Source organism: Nasonia vitripennis, chromosome 1, assembly GCF_009193385.2.
Source record: "Nasonia vitripennis strain AsymCx chromosome 1, Nvit_psr_1.1, whole genome shotgun sequence".
Taxonomy (NCBI): domain Eukaryota; kingdom Metazoa; phylum Arthropoda; class Insecta; order Hymenoptera; family Pteromalidae; genus Nasonia; species Nasonia vitripennis.
Genome location: NC_045757.1, coordinates 16,265,365 through 16,285,075, shown reverse-complemented (window position 1 = coordinate 16,285,075; position 19,711 = coordinate 16,265,365). Strand labels below are relative to the sequence as shown.

At 41.2% G+C, this 19,711-nt stretch overlaps 4 protein-coding genes across 8 annotated transcripts; 2 read left to right on the top strand and 2 right to left on the bottom strand.

Annotated features, from left to right (window-relative positions):
* Positions 1-61: 61 nt before the first annotated feature.
* Or161 (odorant receptor 161) lies at positions 62-3,467 on the top strand. 3 transcript variants are annotated; one of them, NM_001190623.1, is made up of 9 exons: positions 1,513-1,656; positions 1,754-1,876; positions 1,989-2,106; positions 2,191-2,455; positions 2,522-2,650; positions 2,736-2,826; positions 2,912-3,048; positions 3,140-3,272; positions 3,344-3,385. In NM_001190623.1, the coding sequence occupies exons 1-9, from the start codon at positions 1,513-1,515 to the stop codon at positions 3,383-3,385; spliced, it is 1,182 nt and encodes a 393-aa protein (NP_001177552.1). The 3 variants fall into 3 exon arrangements, with proteins under 3 accessions (XP_031778247.1, NP_001177552.1, XP_031778255.1); XM_031922387.2 differs by having other exon boundaries at positions 62-1,656; positions 1,989-2,455; positions 3,344-3,467; XM_031922395.2 differs by having other exon boundaries at positions 1,541-1,880; positions 1,989-2,455; positions 3,344-3,459.
* Positions 3,468-3,536: 69 nt separating this feature from the next.
* LOC100122442 (notch-like) lies at positions 3,537-7,181 on the bottom strand. Of its 2 annotated transcripts, none has more exons than XM_008212796.4 (7): positions 6,994-7,181; positions 6,404-6,530; positions 5,526-5,657; positions 4,952-5,122; positions 4,612-4,874; positions 4,317-4,539; positions 3,537-4,237 (listed from the first exon to the last, which is right to left on the bottom strand). In XM_008212796.4, the coding sequence occupies exons 2-7, from the start codon at positions 6,498-6,500 to the stop codon at positions 3,873-3,875; spliced, it is 1,251 nt and encodes a 416-aa protein (XP_008211018.3). In that variant the 5' UTR covers positions 6,501-6,530; positions 6,994-7,181; the 3' UTR covers positions 3,537-3,872. The 2 variants fall into 2 exon arrangements, with proteins under 2 accessions (XP_008211018.3, XP_032456776.1); XM_032600885.1 differs by having other exon boundaries at positions 4,952-5,237; positions 6,994-7,124.
* A 2,286-nt stretch (positions 7,182-9,467) lies between these two features.
* LOC100679186 (polyadenylate-binding protein-interacting protein 1) lies at positions 9,468-13,018 on the bottom strand. Its single transcript, XM_016990272.3, has 8 exons — positions 12,524-13,018; positions 12,264-12,340; positions 11,898-12,185; positions 11,633-11,812; positions 11,434-11,549; positions 11,122-11,350; positions 10,743-11,053; positions 9,468-10,670 (listed from the first exon to the last, which is right to left on the bottom strand). The coding sequence occupies exons 1-8, from the start codon at positions 12,654-12,656 to the stop codon at positions 10,535-10,537; spliced, it is 1,470 nt and encodes a 489-aa protein (XP_016845761.1). The 5' UTR covers positions 12,657-13,018; the 3' UTR covers positions 9,468-10,534.
* A 656-nt stretch (positions 13,019-13,674) lies between these two features.
* LOC100122418 (E3 ubiquitin-protein ligase MIB2) lies at positions 13,675-19,442 on the top strand. Of its 2 annotated transcripts, none has more exons than XM_001605975.6 (10): positions 13,675-13,852; positions 14,007-14,538; positions 14,619-15,120; positions 15,200-15,412; positions 15,485-15,638; positions 15,719-15,995; positions 16,092-16,403; positions 16,763-17,120; positions 17,222-17,681; positions 17,762-19,442. In XM_001605975.6, the coding sequence occupies exons 2-10, from the start codon at positions 14,105-14,107 to the stop codon at positions 18,055-18,057; spliced, it is 3,006 nt and encodes a 1,001-aa protein (XP_001606025.1). In that variant the 5' UTR covers positions 13,675-13,852; positions 14,007-14,104; the 3' UTR covers positions 18,058-19,442. The 2 variants fall into 2 exon arrangements, with proteins under 2 accessions (XP_001606025.1, XP_008211017.1); XM_008212795.4 differs by having other exon boundaries at positions 14,010-14,538; positions 17,762-19,099.
* The last annotated feature ends 269 nt before the right edge of the window (positions 19,443-19,711 follow it).

The window sequence follows — 19,711 nt, the reverse complement described above, 5'->3', positions numbered from 1 at the left end:
TATATATATATATATATATATATATATATATATATATATATATATATCCTTGTAAAAAATGTTGAACGCATCCGAAAATATATTTAATAAAATAATTTAAAATCAGTTTTTTTAATTGTTTGTTTGGTATATGGAAACGTTGAATATTTGGAACGCCAGTCTGGAAACTCCCTACATATATGATTCTTACGAGAGACGTCACGATCACTGACGTTCCAAATATTTAAAGTTTTCATCAACGGCAGGTTATAGCTTTATAAGTTTAATCTGACAACGTAGCAAACTAGACATCAAACTGGCACGATTTGGCTAACTTTTCATTTCAATTTCAACTAACGGGTGTCGTTTAAAGAATTTCTGTGTGCAGATATTACTTTGACCTTTCGTGAGAAACAGATTAAACTGGCTGTGTCAATATTTCCTGTTGCGTTCACTGTGGTACTTGATCTTGTGTGTGGATTCAGTAAATGGAGATGCGGCTAAACATAAATAGGCACCGACAATATATTGGCTTTTTAGTATAATCTGAGCAACTCATCTCTGTCCTCTGGCTTCCGTGCTTCAAGGATGTCTTTATAAGGTATACAAACTATTCTGTGGGCTAACTGTGTCCGCGCTAAATTTGAAACCACGTTATCCCTTATGTAAAAGGGCTCCTTATTATGCCATGCACTATACACGATTATTTGAACATTGTTTTATATTATAAAACCTTATATTCTTATGGGTACATTGTTATGTTGATGCCGTTTATGGATATTTAATTGTTTCACATTGTCAGGTCACCGATCTCAACGATTACTTGAAAACGCTATTTATCAATCCTCATCTATATGGAGATAATATTATTATTTGAAAAAAAGTTCAACCGAAAAGACTATAATATGTTATACGCTCTTTATACTCTAAGCGACGTTCCTCTTGGATATACTTTGTTTTTATCGAGAATGTGTATCTAACAAAGACCGTGTTCGCAACTTCTATATAAAATTCAATAAAATTATTCACACTTTTATCTATTCAGCGTACATTCGAAGAACAAAGAATAATGTAATATATTTATATAAAAGATAAATGTACAGACAGGGTGCAATGAACTGAAAGCTCGAGACCGGTGCTCGCTTGAAATATGCAAATTGCCGATGCAGCTTGAATTATGAAATCGAACCCTTTTCCGAGTCTCGTGCGCTTATAATTACACGCGATCAAATGCTATCTTATAGCAAGCGCGGTGCAGAACAATAGCTACAGGAAAATCCGTTTATCCGTTTATTATATATGAGCCGTACGCGAGCGCGGGGAAAACGCAGATGGTACGATCGGATAATCTTCGCTATTATTTATAAGGAATACACGCGTGCATTCGCGGAATAAACGCGTCTCCCTCTGTTCGTTCTAAAAGAGTTTGCCGTGGCGGAATAATGCTATTTACGTAACATTATTTTGAGATTTTGACCGGATACAAAGTAATATTTTTACACATCAGAAATATCGATTAAGATTTGTTGTAGTATGGAACTCTTCGAGAGTAACTATTGGAAACTAACTGTCTTTTTGCAAAAGTTGATAGGGCTGTACTACTTTCAAAGCTTGTGGAAAAACATCGTTGCGTGGATATACGTGTACACCTTTACACTGTCGTTTATCATTGCCATAGTATGCGGGAGAGAAATATTTTACAGCTGATGCGTGAAATGCAGGCGTTCGTTTTAATAATTTTTTCTTCTAAATAAACATGCACGAACAATTTTAGGGCGTGAGGCTTTATCAAGAGATAGGTATTGACATAAACATTGTCACGGAAAATTTAGTCGCCGAAATGTATTTGATCATCGTATTTGCGAAACTCACCACAAGCGTTGTGTACATGAAGGACGTAAGTAAGTCCAGCCTTCAACTCGTTCATTATAAAACAATAGATTAGGCAAAAATGTCCAAACTTGAAGCTGTCGCAAGCAAAGAAATAAGAAAACTCGCACTGTTTGTAGCTAAAACGCCTGTACAAAAGTATAGCCAACGACTGGAGAGTGATGAGCGATGAAAAAGAGTTGAAGGTAATGCACGAGTACACCGACATAGGTCGTAAAAGCGTCCAACTTTATTCTGGTATTGTCCCGATGATACTTTCAGGCGTCGATGCGCTTATGATGCTTGTATCCAAAAAGCTAAAAATAATTCCAACTCGTGCAGGCTACATGATTATCGGTATAGCCATATTTCTGAGCTTGCCGATTTCCGCACCCTTATGGGACTACATCGTACCGCTCGAAAATGCCACTCGTCCCAACGCTCTTCCATATTACGCCGAGTACGGTGTAGATCAGGAAAAGTACTACTTTCCATTGATGGGCCAAGCAGTGTTCGGAGGCATAGGAACTGGCATGCTGCTGGTGACGTTCGATCTTGGATTCATTCTCACGGTTCAACACGTTGTCGCTCTATTCGCTCTTGTCTGGTGAGTATATACTCTCATTGCGCAAACTTTATTATATCTCCTATACAGATGATACGTCTTTTGCAGTTACCGGCTTGACCAAGCTGCCAACTTATCTCTCAGCGTGGAAAGAGGTAAAATTGATTTCATTAAGGCAGATCGATCGGCTTACGAGTACACTGTTAAAGCGATCAATTTACATCAAACTGTACTGGGGTACGTTGCGCGGTATCATATCAGACAGTGTGAATATGATGTATGTAAATTGTTCTGCCATTTGGCACGTTACATTTTGATTCAGGTACGTCGATCTCGTTGAAAATTGTTACAACGCAGGCTGGCTCGTCGTGCTTTTTATGAACATGCTTTTGTGCGGTGGTGGATTGGCTGTGGTATTTGTCTGAAATATGCTGTTCCTTATATGGACATAGATGATTGGAAAAATAATCATATCGAATTTCTGCTTCAATTATACAGTTGTTGATGAAGACTGATCGCCCGGAAGAGTTACTGCGATACTTCACGGTGTTATTTGCTGGGTTCATACATTTTTATTACATTTTCCTTCCTGGCCAGAAGATCATCAACAGCAGTTTGGAGGTATTCGACAAATGGTATGGAAAGCCTCTCGTTCCTGTCGTTGCATGGTAATTTATGAAAACATCCGCGTCTACTGATTGGATCTGCATTTGCACTTTATTACAGCTACGCTTCTAGATGGTACAATCTGTCGGAAAAATCGAAAAGTCTAATTAAAATTATGATGATACGGAGTCTTCGAAGATGCGAGCTGACGGGCGGAAAAATGTTCATCTTGTGCATGGATACTTACTGTAACGTAAGTTTAAAGATGTATTTTATGTAGTATTTTCCGTAGTTTTATACTCGCTTGCATGCGTTCTTTTGCAGATGATGAAGACGGGTTTATCCGTGTTCACAGTTCTCAGATAAAAAGCCGACCCTGCGATAATACGTTGCAACGAGATGATAAAAGAGGCATTGGTTTGCAATAAATTTGTTGATTGTTTACCGATACTTTCATACTTTCATACTTGTCTCTAGTTATGCCCATTAATACAGTTCAGTAAACAATAACGAGGTATATTATTCATATATTTTATTGAGCATATCCCAGGCTGGCAGCACATAAGCAGCCCGAAATAAAAATACACTTAAATTTTGTTAGTACATAAATTAAGATTAAAGCTGCACCTACGCGGTGGGCATAATATTATGACATAATATTCGCTCTCTCTTACTCTTTAATGGCACACAATTACACTCTAGTTTAAACTCTACGATTAATCAAAATCATATATAATATGCAGTCGCATCAAGTCTATCAGCACGCATCCCATTATGCCTTTCCACGCGCACACGTATTATATATATCTCTCTTTCAAACAATTCCACAACAGACACACGCGTCCGCTCGCGCTTAGTAGCGGGTATAGCGGCCGGCGTTGTACCTGGCGCTTCTCGAGTCGATGGGATTGCAGGCGAAGAGAGCGTCTCCGCGGAACCCGTCGTTGCACGTGCAGACGGCGATGTGTCGCCTGGGCGAGCAGCTGGCGTTGACTCCGCACTCGCGACCGGTGCAGGGATTCTGGCAGGAGTAGTTGATGCAGGCACGGTTGTCCGGGCACTCGGCGTCCGAGAGACACTCGCCGCGCTGACAGCTGACCAGGGCGTTGCCGATGTAGCCGGTGGGACAGGTGCAGACCGGGCGCTTCTTGCCGGTGTTGTCGTGGCCGGGACGGCACTCGGCGCCCAAGCCGCAGGGGTTCGGCGTGCAGAGGTCCTCTGCAAAGTCGTCAGATTCGTGTAAATCGGAATAAGAGCAGATTTTTCCGACAGGGCTACGATTCTGGAAGAAAATTACCGTCCGTGAAAGGTCTGCAGAAGGTGAAGGGGTCCCCGGTCCTGTCCTTGGGGCAGCTGCAGACGGGAGTGACGTCACGGAGCTCGCAGTTGGCGTGGGTGCCGCAGACGCCGTCGCACGGATCGACGCATTTTTGGTAGTGGCACGCGGGCTTTCCAGCGGGACAGTCCGAGTGGTGGGTGCACTCGGGTCGGCAGGAGATCAGAGGATTTCCCAGCCAGTTCTGGTGGAGAAGACAAAGGAATAAGTACACGGTTGAAGACAAGTGAATCAAAAGATGCTACGCAGTATAGACCTTAGGGCAGTTGCAGACGGCTCGGTGGTTGGCGACGTCGCACTCGGCGTTCTCGGCGCACTGGGTCGCGCAGGGGCTCTCGCACCTGAATTTGGACGAGCAGGACAGGTGGCTGGGACAGTCGAAGTCGCTCTCGCACTCGTGGCGACAGCCCTCGAGGGGCCGGCCACGGTAGCCCGGCAGACACGTGCAGGTCGCCACGCCGTTTATCACCTCGCACTTGGTGTTGGAGCCGCAGGGGTTCGGGTTCTTGCAAGGTGCCTCTGCGCAATTTTCCTTTGTCAAACACTTCTAACAGACTTTTTATATTTTTCTATTCCACGTCGTAAGCTTCACTTACGAGGGTCGTAGATGCAGTTCTTGAACGGATCGCCGGTGTAACCCGGTGGGCAACTGCAGACGGGCACGTGGTTCCTGGTCTGGCAGAGCGCGTTGGCTCCGCAGGCGTCGGCGCAAGGATCAACGCACCTGTTCGACGAGCAGATTCGGTTTCCGATGCAGTCCTCGTTTACTGGAGGAAGAAGCGACAACATAAAAAGCACGTTCAGGCGGCAATCGGATAAGGCGAGCGCGCGCGCGCGGATTAGACGCTGCTATCACGTGTAAATTGTCCGATCGACGTTTCCCTGAAACCATACGCTAACTAGAGAAGCGGACAAAAAGTTAAGGCGATATTTAAGCCGCTTATTATGTCCAGCAACTTCCATCTATACAGGCGGCTGCTCTATATCGTACGTATTATATATTTTTACTCTAAAGAATACATTAGCGCGCTTATGAGGAACACAGTGACGCGCTGCCACTGCAACCCACTGCAACCTTGTTATATGCAAATTAATCGCGTGCGTCAATAAAAAAACAGTCTTAGCTTGACATATACTTCGTACATCAGACGTATATTTATATATACTCACTTATACACTCGACGCGCTCGCATCTCGAGAGCGGGTCGCCCATGTGGAGATTCAGACAGGAGCAGACCGGACGGCCCTCGCTGATCGTGCAGCGAGCGTTGATTCCGCATGTGTGACTGTCGCAGCTGCCACCTACGCGTACTCGCGAGGAAACGATGAATATTGATAGTTTAGTTCCTTGTTTACTTTTTGCTAATTGACAGCGATTCAGTTTTTTTTTTTTTTTTTTTTTTCTTATTTAGAACTCTGCGCGGGTCGACTATCGAAATTCTTTCAAAATTTAAAAATAAATCGAAATGGGGTATCCTAAAGAATGCGCCCGCACCGCGCATAACGACTTCCTGCAGAGGTCATGTATACGCGTGCGCTTGAATGGGGGCATATCATAAAAATTAGCACTCGAAGGCACCTTCTCGTCTCAGGATACCTAACTACTTAACTCTGCGCGGTATCATATACACGTCCATTGCAATGAGTTATAGCGATGGGAAACGCGTGCGAGCTAATTAGCTTATATAGCGCGGGCGATCGACAGGGGAAATAAGATGCATGCTCGATTGTTTTTCGCGAGCGATGGGTGTCTGCAGCTGAAAAGTCTTGGTGGATATGCGCAATCTGTGTGTTGGCGGGCTGTTTGTGGAAGTATATTAATTCTACAGTTCAGATTCTATCGGCTACGAAAGGTACGAGTAAGCGGGAAACTTTTGCGTTTGTTGTTGCACCAAATTTATAGAAGCAGCCAGAGATTCTGACCGACTTTTATTAGAATAAAAAAGTGTGCTCGGTCAGAGTTCGCGAGACAATGACAAAATAGTTGTGTTACGCGTAAGATTTATCGTTATAACTGAAATTATTGTACAGGCACATGAAATTCTTACCGCCAGTCAAGACCCTTGAGCTGTAGTGAACCTGTGACATGGCCGAGGTCGAGGCGACCAGGGCGACGAGCAGAACTGCCGTCTGCGTGGGCTTCATCGTTGATTATTTCGTTTGTAATATTCTCGGCTGTGTGCAGCAAAACATTGGATTATTAATTCATTTGTATCATGCATATATAGGTATACAGCTCCATGCACGCGTAGACGCGTCTTTGACGTTTTGCTACCAATGTCGACATAGTAAGAGTTTGGTACCGTTCAATTAAATTCGAATAATTTATCCCGATGCAGCAATCGCTAATTATAAATTTTCATTCAGTCATTTTTCCAGCTAAAACCCAACGTCGGTTTTATACAATCTCGCCTTCTATTCGAAAACTCGGCGAACACCGCATGCATCTCTCAAGGCTTCCGCGGAAAGAGTTGCAGCTGCTACCATCCAAATTAGGCGACGCGCTATACCTACTCGATCGAAATTAAAATGCAAACGATCGGCATCGTGCACAGGAGCAAGTATGGCAATTAGGAATCAATCACCCCCCACCCCCACACTATATACACGACATAGGTATATTTAATGTAATGCTCACCTTGGAAAAAATCGCCAAATTCGCGCACAACACTGCCTCCTCTCGAGAAGCGCAGTCGAGACTTGCGGTATGCGTGATCCGCGCACGACCGGATCGCGAGATGAACTGACGCTCGTCGCTTCGAAATCCGCGATGATGTATAAGCTGCGACGCCGGTCTCGGAACTTCCACGTGGGGCTTTCCCTCCTCTCCCACCGTCTTCTCGTCTGATGTGTATATACGTATCGCACACCTATCTTACTGCCGCCGCTTGTTTTTGTCTGTTTTTTTTTCTTCTTCTCGAAGCGTGCGCGTTCGTTGTTCCAGCCTACGGGCATTCGAAATCGATGCCCACGCGTGGCCCTGATACGTATATAGGAATTGATGCTGTTTTATAACCGCGAGACGTACGGGTTTCGCGAATAGCTGTGCGAGCGAAATTTTTTCCTTTCCTTTTCTGGTCGATTGTGTTTCTGCTGGTTTTGGCTTTGGGAACGTGTCTTCGAGATTTGGTATTCTAATGTACTGTACGAAATCTGAAAAGAATTTTTTTACAGGTGGGATCGCGTTTTTATTCAAATTAATTTTTATTCAAATTAATTTTACCATTGAATTGCTGATGTATATAACGTTATACGAAGGACTGTACGCGCTCGTTTACGATGACGATAAAATCTAAGCGCGTTTGCGTTCGGATTTTTATATTGCCGTAATTAGTTACACAACGCCTACGCATTGTTCATTCACAACATCAAAGTGCAAGTTTGAAAATTAGCCATCAGTTGCTGCTGTTAAATTTTTCGTATGCAAATTGGCCTGAAAATAGTTTCAATCAATTCTATGTAAATATTAAAGAACGTATCAACAGTTGATTAGAATAAGATGATGGGTATTTCCGAAAATTTGAATGTCCATTCAGATAAACGAACGCGTGCTTCACAGTTTCTCTCCAAAGGTTCATGTCGTTGATTATCTGCTGCTACAACTTTTTTTTGCATTGATTTAGGTACTCGCGAAAATATTATTTGAGAGATTGTCATGTACATTGATTAGAATTATCAACGGGACGTCGAATGAAAAACAGTGTTTAAGTATCACTGACGTTTCTATAATATGCTACAACAGCTTCTGAACTCTGCATAAAAAGTTGATTAATTTTAGCAAGTGTTTACGACCAAATTTCCCCGGGCAAAGGAATTTTCGTCGTTTTACGTGTTTAATTCATAAATAATAAAAATTCGATATCCCCGACTACATAATCTGTGTGTTTTTAATAGTACCGAGAATTAAGAATCTCGTATTTACGAGCCACTAAAATAACCGCAAGATATCTCCTCGTTAGGCGCATATTATACACATATACGAAAACACTTGGACCGCAGACGTACAGTGGTAGGCCGAAAAAAGAAATCGTAAACAGAAATAGACAAAGCAACAAAAAATATGTTCCGCTCGATACGAGTATCGATCAATATATAGGTATTCACCGCTAGTGCGAACCAACATTGGCAGTGATCTTGAATATAAGTATTATAATGATATTCGAAAAATAAAACGGTACAAGAATCAACTGGAACGTCGGTTATACCCGAGTGTTTATCATATCCACCTGTACTATATATACGAACGTCATAAAAAGTTCGACGTAGACGCGTATCTCCCATCCGAGATCATCTTTTTTTCGACGCCGATGACGTACATACTCGAAGAGAACTACAAAATATTCGAAGACATCAGCGAGTTGGTAATAATAGAATCCGAAAATTATTAATCCATTGTAAAATAATGCTAATCGACAATAAGATGAAGGTACGAATGTAATAGATATGCAATTTAAAGACAAAGTTTTCCTATGGGCTCGCACGAGACGCCGTACGATTTCTGTTACGACATCGATGAAGTCATGAATATCTCGCCGAGGAGATTGCGAAAGACTCTGTTTTCTGTGTATACTTTAAGGTCGGAGTTGAGGTCGGCCGTATAATGTCATTCGCACTGCCATATCAGGAGTTGCTCTTAGCCGATATATACCGAAATAAGGACGCACATTTTAATGAGATGTCGGAGATAACCGAAATAGCTCGACTCTTGATCCTTTTGCTTCGCATTAGCATCGCCGCCAGTTCCGCGTACATTTCAACACGTAGGCCCCCGAAATTCGCGTTATCTGCGATTAGAAAGATTGGTTCTACTCCCGTATATAACAATTTGAGTATACGTGCCACGGGGTGAATGCAAATTTGTTCCAAGAAAGGTATGGACGAATTTTCGAGCGACTTAGCATACAATCGATAAAACGAGCTACTTATAATTGAAAACGTGACGAATAGCGACGACCACGCAAATCCTTGCCATAAGCCGCAGTGTGTGCGACCTCATCCTTTGTCCCTGAGAGTGACATAATGCAGTCGCGATTTCTTCAATTTACACATTATTTTTTTTAGATCGACGGGGCATTTGGTGCAACGGCAGAAGTATACAAAAGTCCAGATAACTCGATTGATTCAGTGCCTTTTAATATACTATCAATATAAAAAAGCTTTTATGTTTTTTATAAAATAATAACTTTTACAAAATAAATGGTAAATTAATGTTGTGCTTGAGACAATAGTGCATGCCTATAAATATAACAAAACTTTGTAAAACATACAGTAGTGATTATTATGCACGAGTGTACGCCTATACACGGAGAAAAAAGTTACTAGACGATTATTATAGACCGAACGCAGAATATTAAAACTTAAATTTACGGCTGCTGTATGTATAAATTACGTTATAGATTTGATTGATCGTGCGAAAACATAAGCGTATTTCATCAGAACTATAAAAAAGAAATCTGATATTTTAGTTGAGGTTTATACTGCATTCAACGTATGCGCCGCCGAAAAGTCAAAATCAATTTTAAATATTAAATTTCTTCAGATAAGCGCGAAAATATATTAATTTCTCCACTGCGAACTTGTTCAATTGTAATGAACAGTCTCAAAACTATCACAGAAAAAAATTCTAGTACTTGCAACTGCATTTCACAATTGCGACAGAATGTCAAGACTACAGTTTAACATTCAAATAGTGCAAATGCTAAATGATTAATAAGTGATGAATTCGAACACTTCCGTGTACGAGTAAAACTATTCGTAAAAATGTTACGTATATAGATCTGAGGAATTTAAGAAAATGTTTTTCTGTGTAATTAAAATACATACATTTTCTTACTGTGTAGCATGTATAATTTGTATATATATATGAATTTCCGCAAACGATACTATACTTTTTTCTCCGTATAATGTCAACCTTTAAATTATCTTATCTCTATAAGTACGATTCATACTATGAATTATTATATTTCATTTGTCTACGATTCGCCAAACTTCGTGTATCTTCTGTACATGTAAAATTTTTGATCATTTGATTTACATAGTCAATAAACAAAAAATTATGTTTGAAGTTCACGTTGGTGTGACGGTCGGTCAGTTTTTTCAAAGAATTAGTTGATTTCCTTTAAAGTATTGGAGAGAGTATCGATTCTATCAAAAGCATTTATGAAAACTGTGGTGAGTTTCTAATGCTCATTAGAGTTTCTCGTCTGTACATTCTTTTGGTTTGCTTTGTTATTGTTTTGAGAAAACTTTAAGAACTCTTCAAAAGCTTCTGCAATCATGTCATCTTCTTCGTCGTTTTCCCATGGCTCTTGAGAACTGTAATACAAAGTTTTTAATCAATTATACGTTGAAGAAACAGAATTTTATTAGAGAAAAATTAGTACTCACGCAAGTTCTCCTTCTCCCAAATCTTCAAGAAACCTGCTCTCTTCATCTGTAATAACCTCACCGTCAGGACCATAAAATATCGGATCGTCGACTACTTGTGCACTGGAAGATTGTTTATTTTCAGCGTGCAAAGGGCCATGGGATGATATAACACCCCAGTTACCGCTTCTGAGCTCACTAACGCTGGTAACCATACGGCCGACGTGCGAATCTACTCTACCTTGAATGACTAGATCGGACAGTGTACGCATCACTTGCTCCATTTCTGTGCGATTTCCACTATTATCTCTCTCTAAAGTTTGGCCTGCCAACTGAAAATAACGTTATCATTATATCATTGATTCCAGATGGATCTGTCATTACTGATAATTTCTCGTACCTTAAGAGCTTGACAAATGTTTTTAGCTGAACTAGGAGCTGGATTTTGCAGAACGGTATTTATTAGTCGTATTAATAGTTTTCCTAACTCCGAAGCTGGTGCAGGTTCCATTTGCGTAACTAATTCTGCTAAGAAAAATATTAAACCATGGCATTTCTTTTCGACGTCGTCAGTGTGTTTCGTTACTTGTCGCCAAGTTTCAGCTTGCTCTTCAGTCTTTTGTTTACATCTGCAAAAATGAATGCTTCTTAGTACAAGCTGAATATTTGTGATTCCAAAAATAGCATTCGTGTAATTAGGAATTGTATTAACTGTTTAATTAGAGTTTCTCTGAAAACTGATGTAGATCTGTCACCTGCAAGTGCTATTGTATCCAGGTGGGTACATAGCCTTGCACCACTGTATCTGAAGTTTCCTTCATTTATCGACTGAAAAATTAAGTCGATTGCTTATTACAATGTTAGTTTGGAATAGACTATTATTTCAAAGTAAAATATATAATTTCAATCACCTGCTGAATAATCAGATTGAAAATTTGCTCACATTGGCTGGATTCGTCAAGGAATGGACTTATAGTATCTACCAAATGAGCTACCAGAGAATCAAACTTTCCAGGATTCATCGTCAAAGTTCTCATGGCATTTTCTAGCTGTATAAGAGAGGTAGGCAGGTCTACGGCTTGTCCATCATCCTAAAAATACAATTATTCATAAAGGTTTTCCATAGTAATAATTAAAAATAAAAACTTTTCCAAAGAGTAATGTTGATTTACGCACAAAATGCTTATCGATGTAATCTCCAGAGCCTCCATCAAACTGACCATAATCATGAATGACAGGATTATATTGCTGGTTGTACTGCTGATACGGAGCACTTTGATATCCTGTGTCGGAGAATTGTTGTTGCTGGAAGTGCTGGGGCCCTCCAGACTGTTGCCAATTGTATTGCTGTTGTTGCTGCTGCTGTCTCTGAAGCATGGCTTGTTGGACATTTTGAGCCTGTCTGGCAAGCTGTAACCGCTCCTGAACTGAACTTCGACCAACTGGCATAGTGTTTGGCTGTGGCTAAAATAATCATGAATCGTAGAGAGACTGTAATTGTTGCACCCATAAAATCTTTCTACAAGATTTATATATACGTACTGCAGTGTAGGCCATGGGCACGAATTCAGCTGCTTCAGCGGAGAGAACAGAGTTCCTCACTATGTCGCTTACAGCTCCTGTTAAATTACACTCGTTTTCAATCATTTCTCGCATAAAGCGTTACCTCCACATCAAAAGCGAAACATCATGCAATCGAAACCAAGGGAAAACGCCAAAACGGGGTGGTCAACCACTATGAAAACACACATAGAGAGCGGCTGATACACGCATTCGCACGCTCATTCGGGGGAAGCATATACCTGCAGGTGGATGCGGCCTTCTGAGCGGCTCATGCTCGGTGGTCCTGAGACCGCGCCCCCGACCCCGGCTGGTCCATCGCTCGGCGTCGGGTTCCCCGTTGCCGCTGTTGGCCTGCTCCGCGTACTGTTCCATATTGCTGCTTGCTTGCCTGTCGTACACAGAGGCGCTCAGAAGACACTGCTTTTTATTAGGTTAGGCGGCACCGCGACGAGCTTGTTCCCGGAAGAAAGTTCGTCGCGCGTCGCTGCATATGGTCCTCGCGCCTTCGGGGTTTGCACTGCACTTATTGTCTCGCGGATTCTTTTGCGAAATTATGTGCCGCCTTTGACTGTGATATAATATATTATTGCGAAGCGAGAGAGACGTACTTTATACGTGCACGCGTGTGTATACGTTTGCGGCTGCGTCGTCAACGTTAATTTGCCGAACCCTGCGCGCTATGTACCTACGGATTTATACATACATACATACATACATACACACACACACACACATATATATATATATATATATAATAATAAGTGTTTATATAGCATACAACTTTTCGACTGCGAAATCCGCGCATGCTCGTCTTTGAATCGAATTGCTTTTGTTTTGCATGTATTTGTAGCAGTAAGTACCTATGTATTTACTATATGTATAGCGGTATGGCATGTACACATTATTTATATAATAGATTTTTTACAATAAAACATTGATGAAATTGAATATTTTAGGCACAGATGAAAAATTATTATTTTCTTGAACGAATGTTTGTTATTTTGAAAAGAAATACTATACCAACAGTAAACAACACTGCTTTGTTTATATCTATCAATTCGTTAATCAATAATTATCACTTCGACATCAAAGTTCCTGCAATAACCGCCAAACCAATTTATAATCCGTATAATACGACAATGATATGTTTATTACACCTACACAATGAATACAGCAGAAGAATGAGTTGTGGGGGTGTTAATGCTCAGCTGTTCAAAACTTGCGCGCCTACGGCTCTATGTACTACTACTATATAGGTATACTAGCTATATGTGATGATATAGGAGCATATGATATGATGGCCTGCATTATCGATCGAGAGTCAGCACTTTGGGGTGGGGGCGGAGGAGCCGCCTACAGCGAGTTGCGATATCGTATACGAGACCATCTCATTCCATTCGAAACATTCATGGGTAGTGATGCTGCGTAATGTCGGAATTCCCCGACTGCTTCTGTCAGAGTCGCCGAGCTTTAATCGTCCGGAGGCACCGCTGTCCCCGAGTCCACAGTCCGACATGTTCACCGGAGACTCTCTCGTCTACCCTGACTCCTGAGACATCGCCCACCAGGTTCGTAGAGACGTCCGCAAGAACATTCGTCGTCCTTAACTTCCGCGTCAACACAATGGATCTGAAAAAAAAATTGATTTTTCCTTGAGCTTTCCCTCCGCACCACGCGTCAACACTGAGACTCTCATTGCCCATGGTGTGTCATTGTTTACAGTAGCTCACAGATGGGCAGCGAAGTAATATGACTTGGAGTATGCAGACCATGAGTAAGTAGCAGTGATCACACGGAGTCATCTGCAGGACCGCCCCGAGATGCTGGAGGTCGGTCTGAGAGTTGTCAGAGGCTGGGATTGGAAATGGGCCGACCAGGACGGAGGCGAGGGCCACGCGGGCACCGTCGTGGAGATTGGCAAGCCTCCCGTTCCTACCGGGAACGCGGCCTCCAACGTCAATCATGCTGACAAGACTCCTGACAAGACTGTCATCGTACAATGGGACCATGGCGCCAGGAGCAATTATCGCATCGGCTATCAGGATGCCCATGACCTGCTGGTCTTTGACAATGCTGCAGCAGGAGTCAAGCATCAGAATATCCTCTGCGATTGTTGTAAGAAACACGGTATCAGAGGTATACGATGGAAGTGCTCGCAGTGCAGAGATTACGACTTATGTACTCAGTGTTATATGTCCGATGCACACGACATGAGCCATGCCTTTCAAAGATTTTTAACGGCGAATTCTGCCGGGTACGTTTTTTAGTACTGTTTGAGCTATTCGGAATCATCTCATAGATTGAGCTTTAAATATGTAACTTGATGCTTTGCAGGATTCTATTGACGAGTAGAGAAAATTGTACAAAAATACCTTTGAAGGGAATTTTTAAGGGAGCCAAAGTTATTAGAGGACCTGACTGGGAATGGGGTAATCAGGATGGCGGTAAAGGAAAGACTGGAATAGTACATGACGTTCGCGGCTGGGATAATGAAAGCAGTCGATCTGTAGCCACTGTGACTTGGTCCTCTGGAAGCACCAATGTCTACAGACTGGGCTACAAAGGATGCGTGGACCTGTGTTGCGTTCAAGCAGTCAGCGCAGGCTGGTCTTACTACAAAGAACACCTTCCTGTTTTGGGCCAAGTGTCTGCAATTGTACCACCAAACGAAAACGTATCTTCAAATGCTGTAAATATATCAAATCCTCCCAGTCCTAGTCATATAGTTTTTATGGTCGGTGATAAAGTCAAGGTGTTGATGGACGTTGACACCTTGAAGGGTATGCAGATCGGCCACGGCGGATGGAACCCGCGGATGGCTGACGATATCGGAAAGGTATTTATACATTTTTTGCTTTGAATAGAAATAGTATTGACATATAAATTTTCATGACAATTCACATTTCGTTACACAGGTTGGTACTGTACATCGAATTACTGACAAAGGTGATATTCGCGTTCAATACGACGGGTGCAATAACAGGTGGACGTTTCATCCCAGAGCTCTGACGAAAGTTAGTAGCAAAGAAAGTTTTGCCGTGGGTGACATAGTAAAGATAAAATCGGACGCTAACACAGTCAAGCATTACCAGAGAGGCCACGGCGAATGGATAGACGTGATGAAAACGGTAAACATATAATCATTCAGTGCTGCTTCTTTATTTAGCAAAAGACTTGATTTACAAATTATTATTCAATAGGCTCTAGGCCAAGCTGGCAAAGTCATCAAAATTTATCCCGACGGGGATATGAGGGTGCAAATAGGAGTTCACACTTGGACGTTCAATCCCTTAAGTGTAACCTTAGTTCCATCAGGCGTCGATGCTCCTGGTACTTTCCCAGATGCTTTTAGAGGTATTTTAGCACTCCATTATCAAACGTAAAATACTCGAAATTCAAGACAAAATAATAATTATACCAAACATTTTTCTTAGGCATAACGAGACAAGATAACTCGGATGTAGAAGTGGAGAAATTACTGCGAGACGCTGCAAGGGGCAAGGCAGGTATACCAGCTGTAAAAGAGTTCCTACGAAAAAATCCCGGTAGAGTAGACGCGAGAGGTGGTCCCGGTGGCGGTCGTAAGACCTGTCTCCAAGTTGCCGCTCACCAGGGACAGCGAGAGTTGTGCGTCCTACTGCTGGACGCTGGTGCTTCGCTCTTCGCCATGGACGAGGATGGCGATACTCCGCTTCACTATGCAGCGTTTGGGTAAATATAGATTTTGTTATTCAAAGTTGCTTTTTTGGAATGCTTCTTTTTTTCTTTTATTTATTAAAAGCATCATACGATTATTCGAACTTGCAGCAATCAACCAGAGCTGATAGAACTGCTGCTATCCAGAGGCGCAGCCATAGACGCGGTAAACAACGGCAAGTGCTCAGCCCTTCATGTGGCTGTAAATAAGCAGCACTCGGAGTGCGTTAAAACTCTACTACGTCATGGTTGCAATGTCAACCTTCAAGACTCATACGGAGATACGACGATGCACGATGCCATTGGCAAAGATATGGTGGACATTGTTGACGCCCTTTGCGAGTGCTCGAGCCTCGACTTAACGCTTAGGAATAAGCGAGGATTCAACGTGCTGCATCATGCCGCCCTCAAGGGAAATGCCCAGTGGGTTAATTTTATTTTTCAAACGTTTAGAAACTATAGCACACGTTTTTGTTATCCGTATACGAGGAAAAAGCGAGCGAAATAGGTAGCTGTTGGAGATGCATGAGGAAAAGAATTCCTAAGCGATTGATAAGAAGTACGTTATAGGTTGCATGGAAATTTTTCGATTTTAATTAGTCGCCTGATTTTTGCGGTAGGGTAGTTTTCCGCTTTTATTAAAAATAATCATTAAATCTTGACTCCCCAGGAAATTAAATTATTTAAATTTATACATCCAAAGAGCTGAATAGCACGCGCAATATCGTTTATGAATCAATCGTTATTTTTAGACGTATCCAATATAAGATGATTTTTTTCAGTGCAATGGAGCGGCTAGTTCATCGAGCGCGTCAATTGGTTGACATAAAAAAGGAAGATGGCTTCGCAGCCCTCCACTTAGCCGCATTGAATGGCCATTACGAGGTGGCGGCGAGTCTGTTAACCGGGGGTCGAGCACAAATCGACCTGCAAAATAACCGGCGCCAAACGCCGTTGCACCTGGCCACGTCCCAGGGTCACTGGAGCCTAGTAGAGCTGTTAGTTAGCCACGATGCCGACATTACGAGTACCGATGAGGATGGCGACACAGCTTTACATATCGCCATAGCCAAGAGTCATTACCAAACGGGAAGCGCTGTGCCTCCCGCCGTCAACTTGGAGACGGTCGGATTGTATTCGGTAGAGTGTTATATTTTTTTAATTACTCATGTCGCTGAAAGACCTCGACTTTACGTATCGAGTTATATTTAATTTATATATTAAAACAAATTCTGACGCAGATATGGCAGGACCTAGCGAGACAAAGTGCAAAGACTGAGCTAACACTGGCCTGCTATTTGGTCAGCAACGATTCAAGCGGTACGTTATTCGAGCAGGCGAGAAACTCTAAAGGCAAAACGCCGCTGGATCTCTTGCTAGCCGACCCAGAGATCGCTCCATTCGCCAATTTGGTCAAGTCCTTCCAGGGACAACGTCGTACTAACCACAACAGACCGATTCTGGATAGCGCGGAACCACCAATTTATCAGATCGAGACGGTCAGCCCTTCCGAAGTGGGCAGCAACGACGCGTCTTGGTCTGGCAGAGGATCTAATTGTGACAACTGTCAGAGGCAGGCTCCACCGCTGAACACTGGTAACGAGGATGTGAATAGACTGGATGGACCTGGAGGCAGTGTTGGCGAGTGTACAAATTGTACTCAGTGTGGGTGTTCTTTTGGAAAATCGCAGATGTATCACGGTAAAGTATAAATATCGCTATAAAATCTCAAATTTTGGAAGAATCAAAACTTATTACTTATTTTTCGTTTTTTTTTTTAGATTCCCAGTTGAATAGGGAAGAGTTGGAGAAAGAAGTTGAACGCGAGAAGTCGAAAAACAGCTATTCCGATAAAAATAAGGATGCCAGAGAGAAGGATAAGGACTTGGAAAGATTAAGATACCTCGAGACGAGAATAGCGGATTTGGAAGAGGCGAATATGTGTAGTATTTGTATGGAACGTAGACGGAACGTTGCTTTTCTCTGTGGTCATGGCGCCTGTGAACACTGTGCTGCTCCGTTGAAAACGTGCCACATGTGTCGCCAAACCATTACCAAAAAAATCAATTTATATTAGAGAGGCTGGGTTTGATAAAAAAAAACAAAACGAAAAAAACTTTTAGTAGGGTTTCAGAAAATAAAGCAAGAATATTAGGTTTTTATTTATTGAATACTGTCATTTTATTTTGATTTCTTTCATGCTTTGCTTTTCAAATTCATTCCAGCTTTGTTTTTTCTTTTGTTTTATATATAAAAAAAACTACCGCTAATTTTGTCAGCGTTTGACTGGTGCAATTACAGTAGTCAATGAATAAAAACTATAATAAAAATAATCAATGACCCATCAACAACCAGTAAAGCCGACTTTTTTCGGTGAGCTTCAATCGTACCCCTGCAAGTGTAAACGAACTGCCAAAAGAAATTTTTAATGTTCAATTCCAATTGCTTTTTTCTACCAAGCGTATCGCCGAGAAGTCTGAAGAATTTTCCATCGTATCTATGTACCATATCGTGCCATAATACCAAATTTAGAAAAATTTAATAATCGAAAACATTTTACAATGTACGAGTCGGCGCGTTGTTCAGTCGGTCATCGCGTTTCCCGTCCATTCGTTCGCGCCCAAGATCGTCCATGCCTTTAATACCGGACCTCTTTTTTAGCCAGAAAGTATAAAACTAGGATTCTTTTATATATTCTTTTGTTGCTTGCCTTGATGTTATTCTCACGTTCGAACGTGGCATCGGAATCACGAAATTCCTTTCCTTTATAGTGAATTTTTTAGAAGTAAATAATGCATTCCAAAGTCGTTTAAAACTCTTTGGAATCGTAGATAAAAATCAGGAAAAACAAGTTTTTCTAAAGTACTTGTACCATTCTTATCGTATTCTTTATTCAATTTTTTTTATATGCGATGCACTGCTTTTGTTTATTGTACATTATTTGTAAATATTTTATCTCAAATTAACTTTTGAACTATATTTTAAAGTGATATCACTTAATTATTTTAGAAAGTTTCAAGGATAACTATTATTTATATATTTATATATACTAGTTGTTGTTTTGAAAAGATTCTCGAACCGTATTCTGTATTAAATTAAAAGTAATGAAAAATGTCTTATACGGTTCGTTTTCGTGCAATCTATCATTTTACTGAATGCTAGGAGTTAAATGTATTTAAAAAAAAATACATTATCATGCTAATTTCCATAATCATTTGTACATTTACCCAAGACAAGACCAATTTCTCTTAAAACACCGAACCACGGGGTTACTTATTTTGATGATTTTTGTTCTCGATTATTTTTGTAATAGTAGTTGTATTGTCATTAAGCCTGTACTGCGTGTACTACAAAAATGAATTTAGGATATAAAACCGTAATAGCGTAATTTAAAGCATCGATAAGTTTCTACGATTGTATAATTAACATAAATGGTAATTAAAATAAATTCAATTCAATCAATTCATTTTTACTTGTGCCAATTATTTTATCCCAATCAATTATATTATTATAAGAAAGTCATCTCAACGCATTACTCTATACTCTTGTTTTTACAAAAAAAGGAAAACTTGAAAAAATGATCATAACATACAAGAGATCACGAGAGAGATGCTTGCCAACTAATTTTATCTAAACGCAGTAAATAGAGCGATAATAGTAACAACAATTATAACACAAGCACACAACATATAACGCCGTGGTCGTGACGCTCATACGACAAGTTCGAACGA

Bases quoted from the DNA above. Each gene is read 5' to 3' on its own strand.
- Or161 (XM_031922387.2), top strand. From the start codon at position 1,513: ATGGAACTCTTCGAGAGTAACTATTGGAAACTAACTGTCTTTTTGCAA. The intron at 1,877-1,988 runs GTAAGTAAGTCC...CACTGTTTGTAG, and splicing joins GCGTTGTGTACATGAAGGAC to CTAAAACGCCTGTACAAAAG. The intron at 3,049-3,139 runs GTATGGAAAGCC...ACTTTATTACAG, and splicing joins TTGGAGGTATTCGACAAATG to CTACGCTTCTAGATGGTACA.
- LOC100122418 (XM_001605975.6), top strand. From the start codon at position 14,105: ATGCTGGAGGTCGGTCTGAGAGTTGTCAGAGGCTGGGATTGGAAATGG. The intron at 14,539-14,618 runs GTACGTTTTTTA...GATGCTTTGCAG, and splicing joins TTAACGGCGAATTCTGCCGG to GATTCTATTGACGAGTAGAG. The intron at 15,121-15,199 runs GTATTTATACAT...TTCGTTACACAG, and splicing joins TGGCTGACGATATCGGAAAG to GTTGGTACTGTACATCGAAT.
- LOC100679186 (XM_016990272.3), bottom strand. From the start codon at position 12,656: ATGGAACAGTACGCGGAGCAGGCCAACAGCGGCAACGGGGAACCCGAC. The intron at 11,351-11,433 runs GTTAATACAATT...TCATTTTTGCAG, and splicing joins AGAGAAACTCTAATTAAACA to ATGTAAACAAAAGACTGAAG. The intron at 11,054-11,121 runs GTACGAGAAATT...CGTTATTTTCAG, and splicing joins ACATTTGTCAAGCTCTTAAG to TTGGCAGGCCAAACTTTAGA.
- LOC100122442 (XM_008212796.4), bottom strand. From the start codon at position 6,500: ATGAAGCCCACGCAGACGGCAGTTCTGCTCGTCGCCCTGGTCGCCTCG. The intron at 5,658-6,403 runs GTAAGAATTTCA...GAGTACGCGTAG, and splicing joins CTCAAGGGTCTTGACTGGCG to GTGGCAGCTGCGACAGTCAC. The intron at 5,123-5,525 runs GTGAGTATATAT...TTCTTCCTCCAG, and splicing joins CGAGCGCGTCGAGTGTATAA to TAAACGAGGACTGCATCGGA.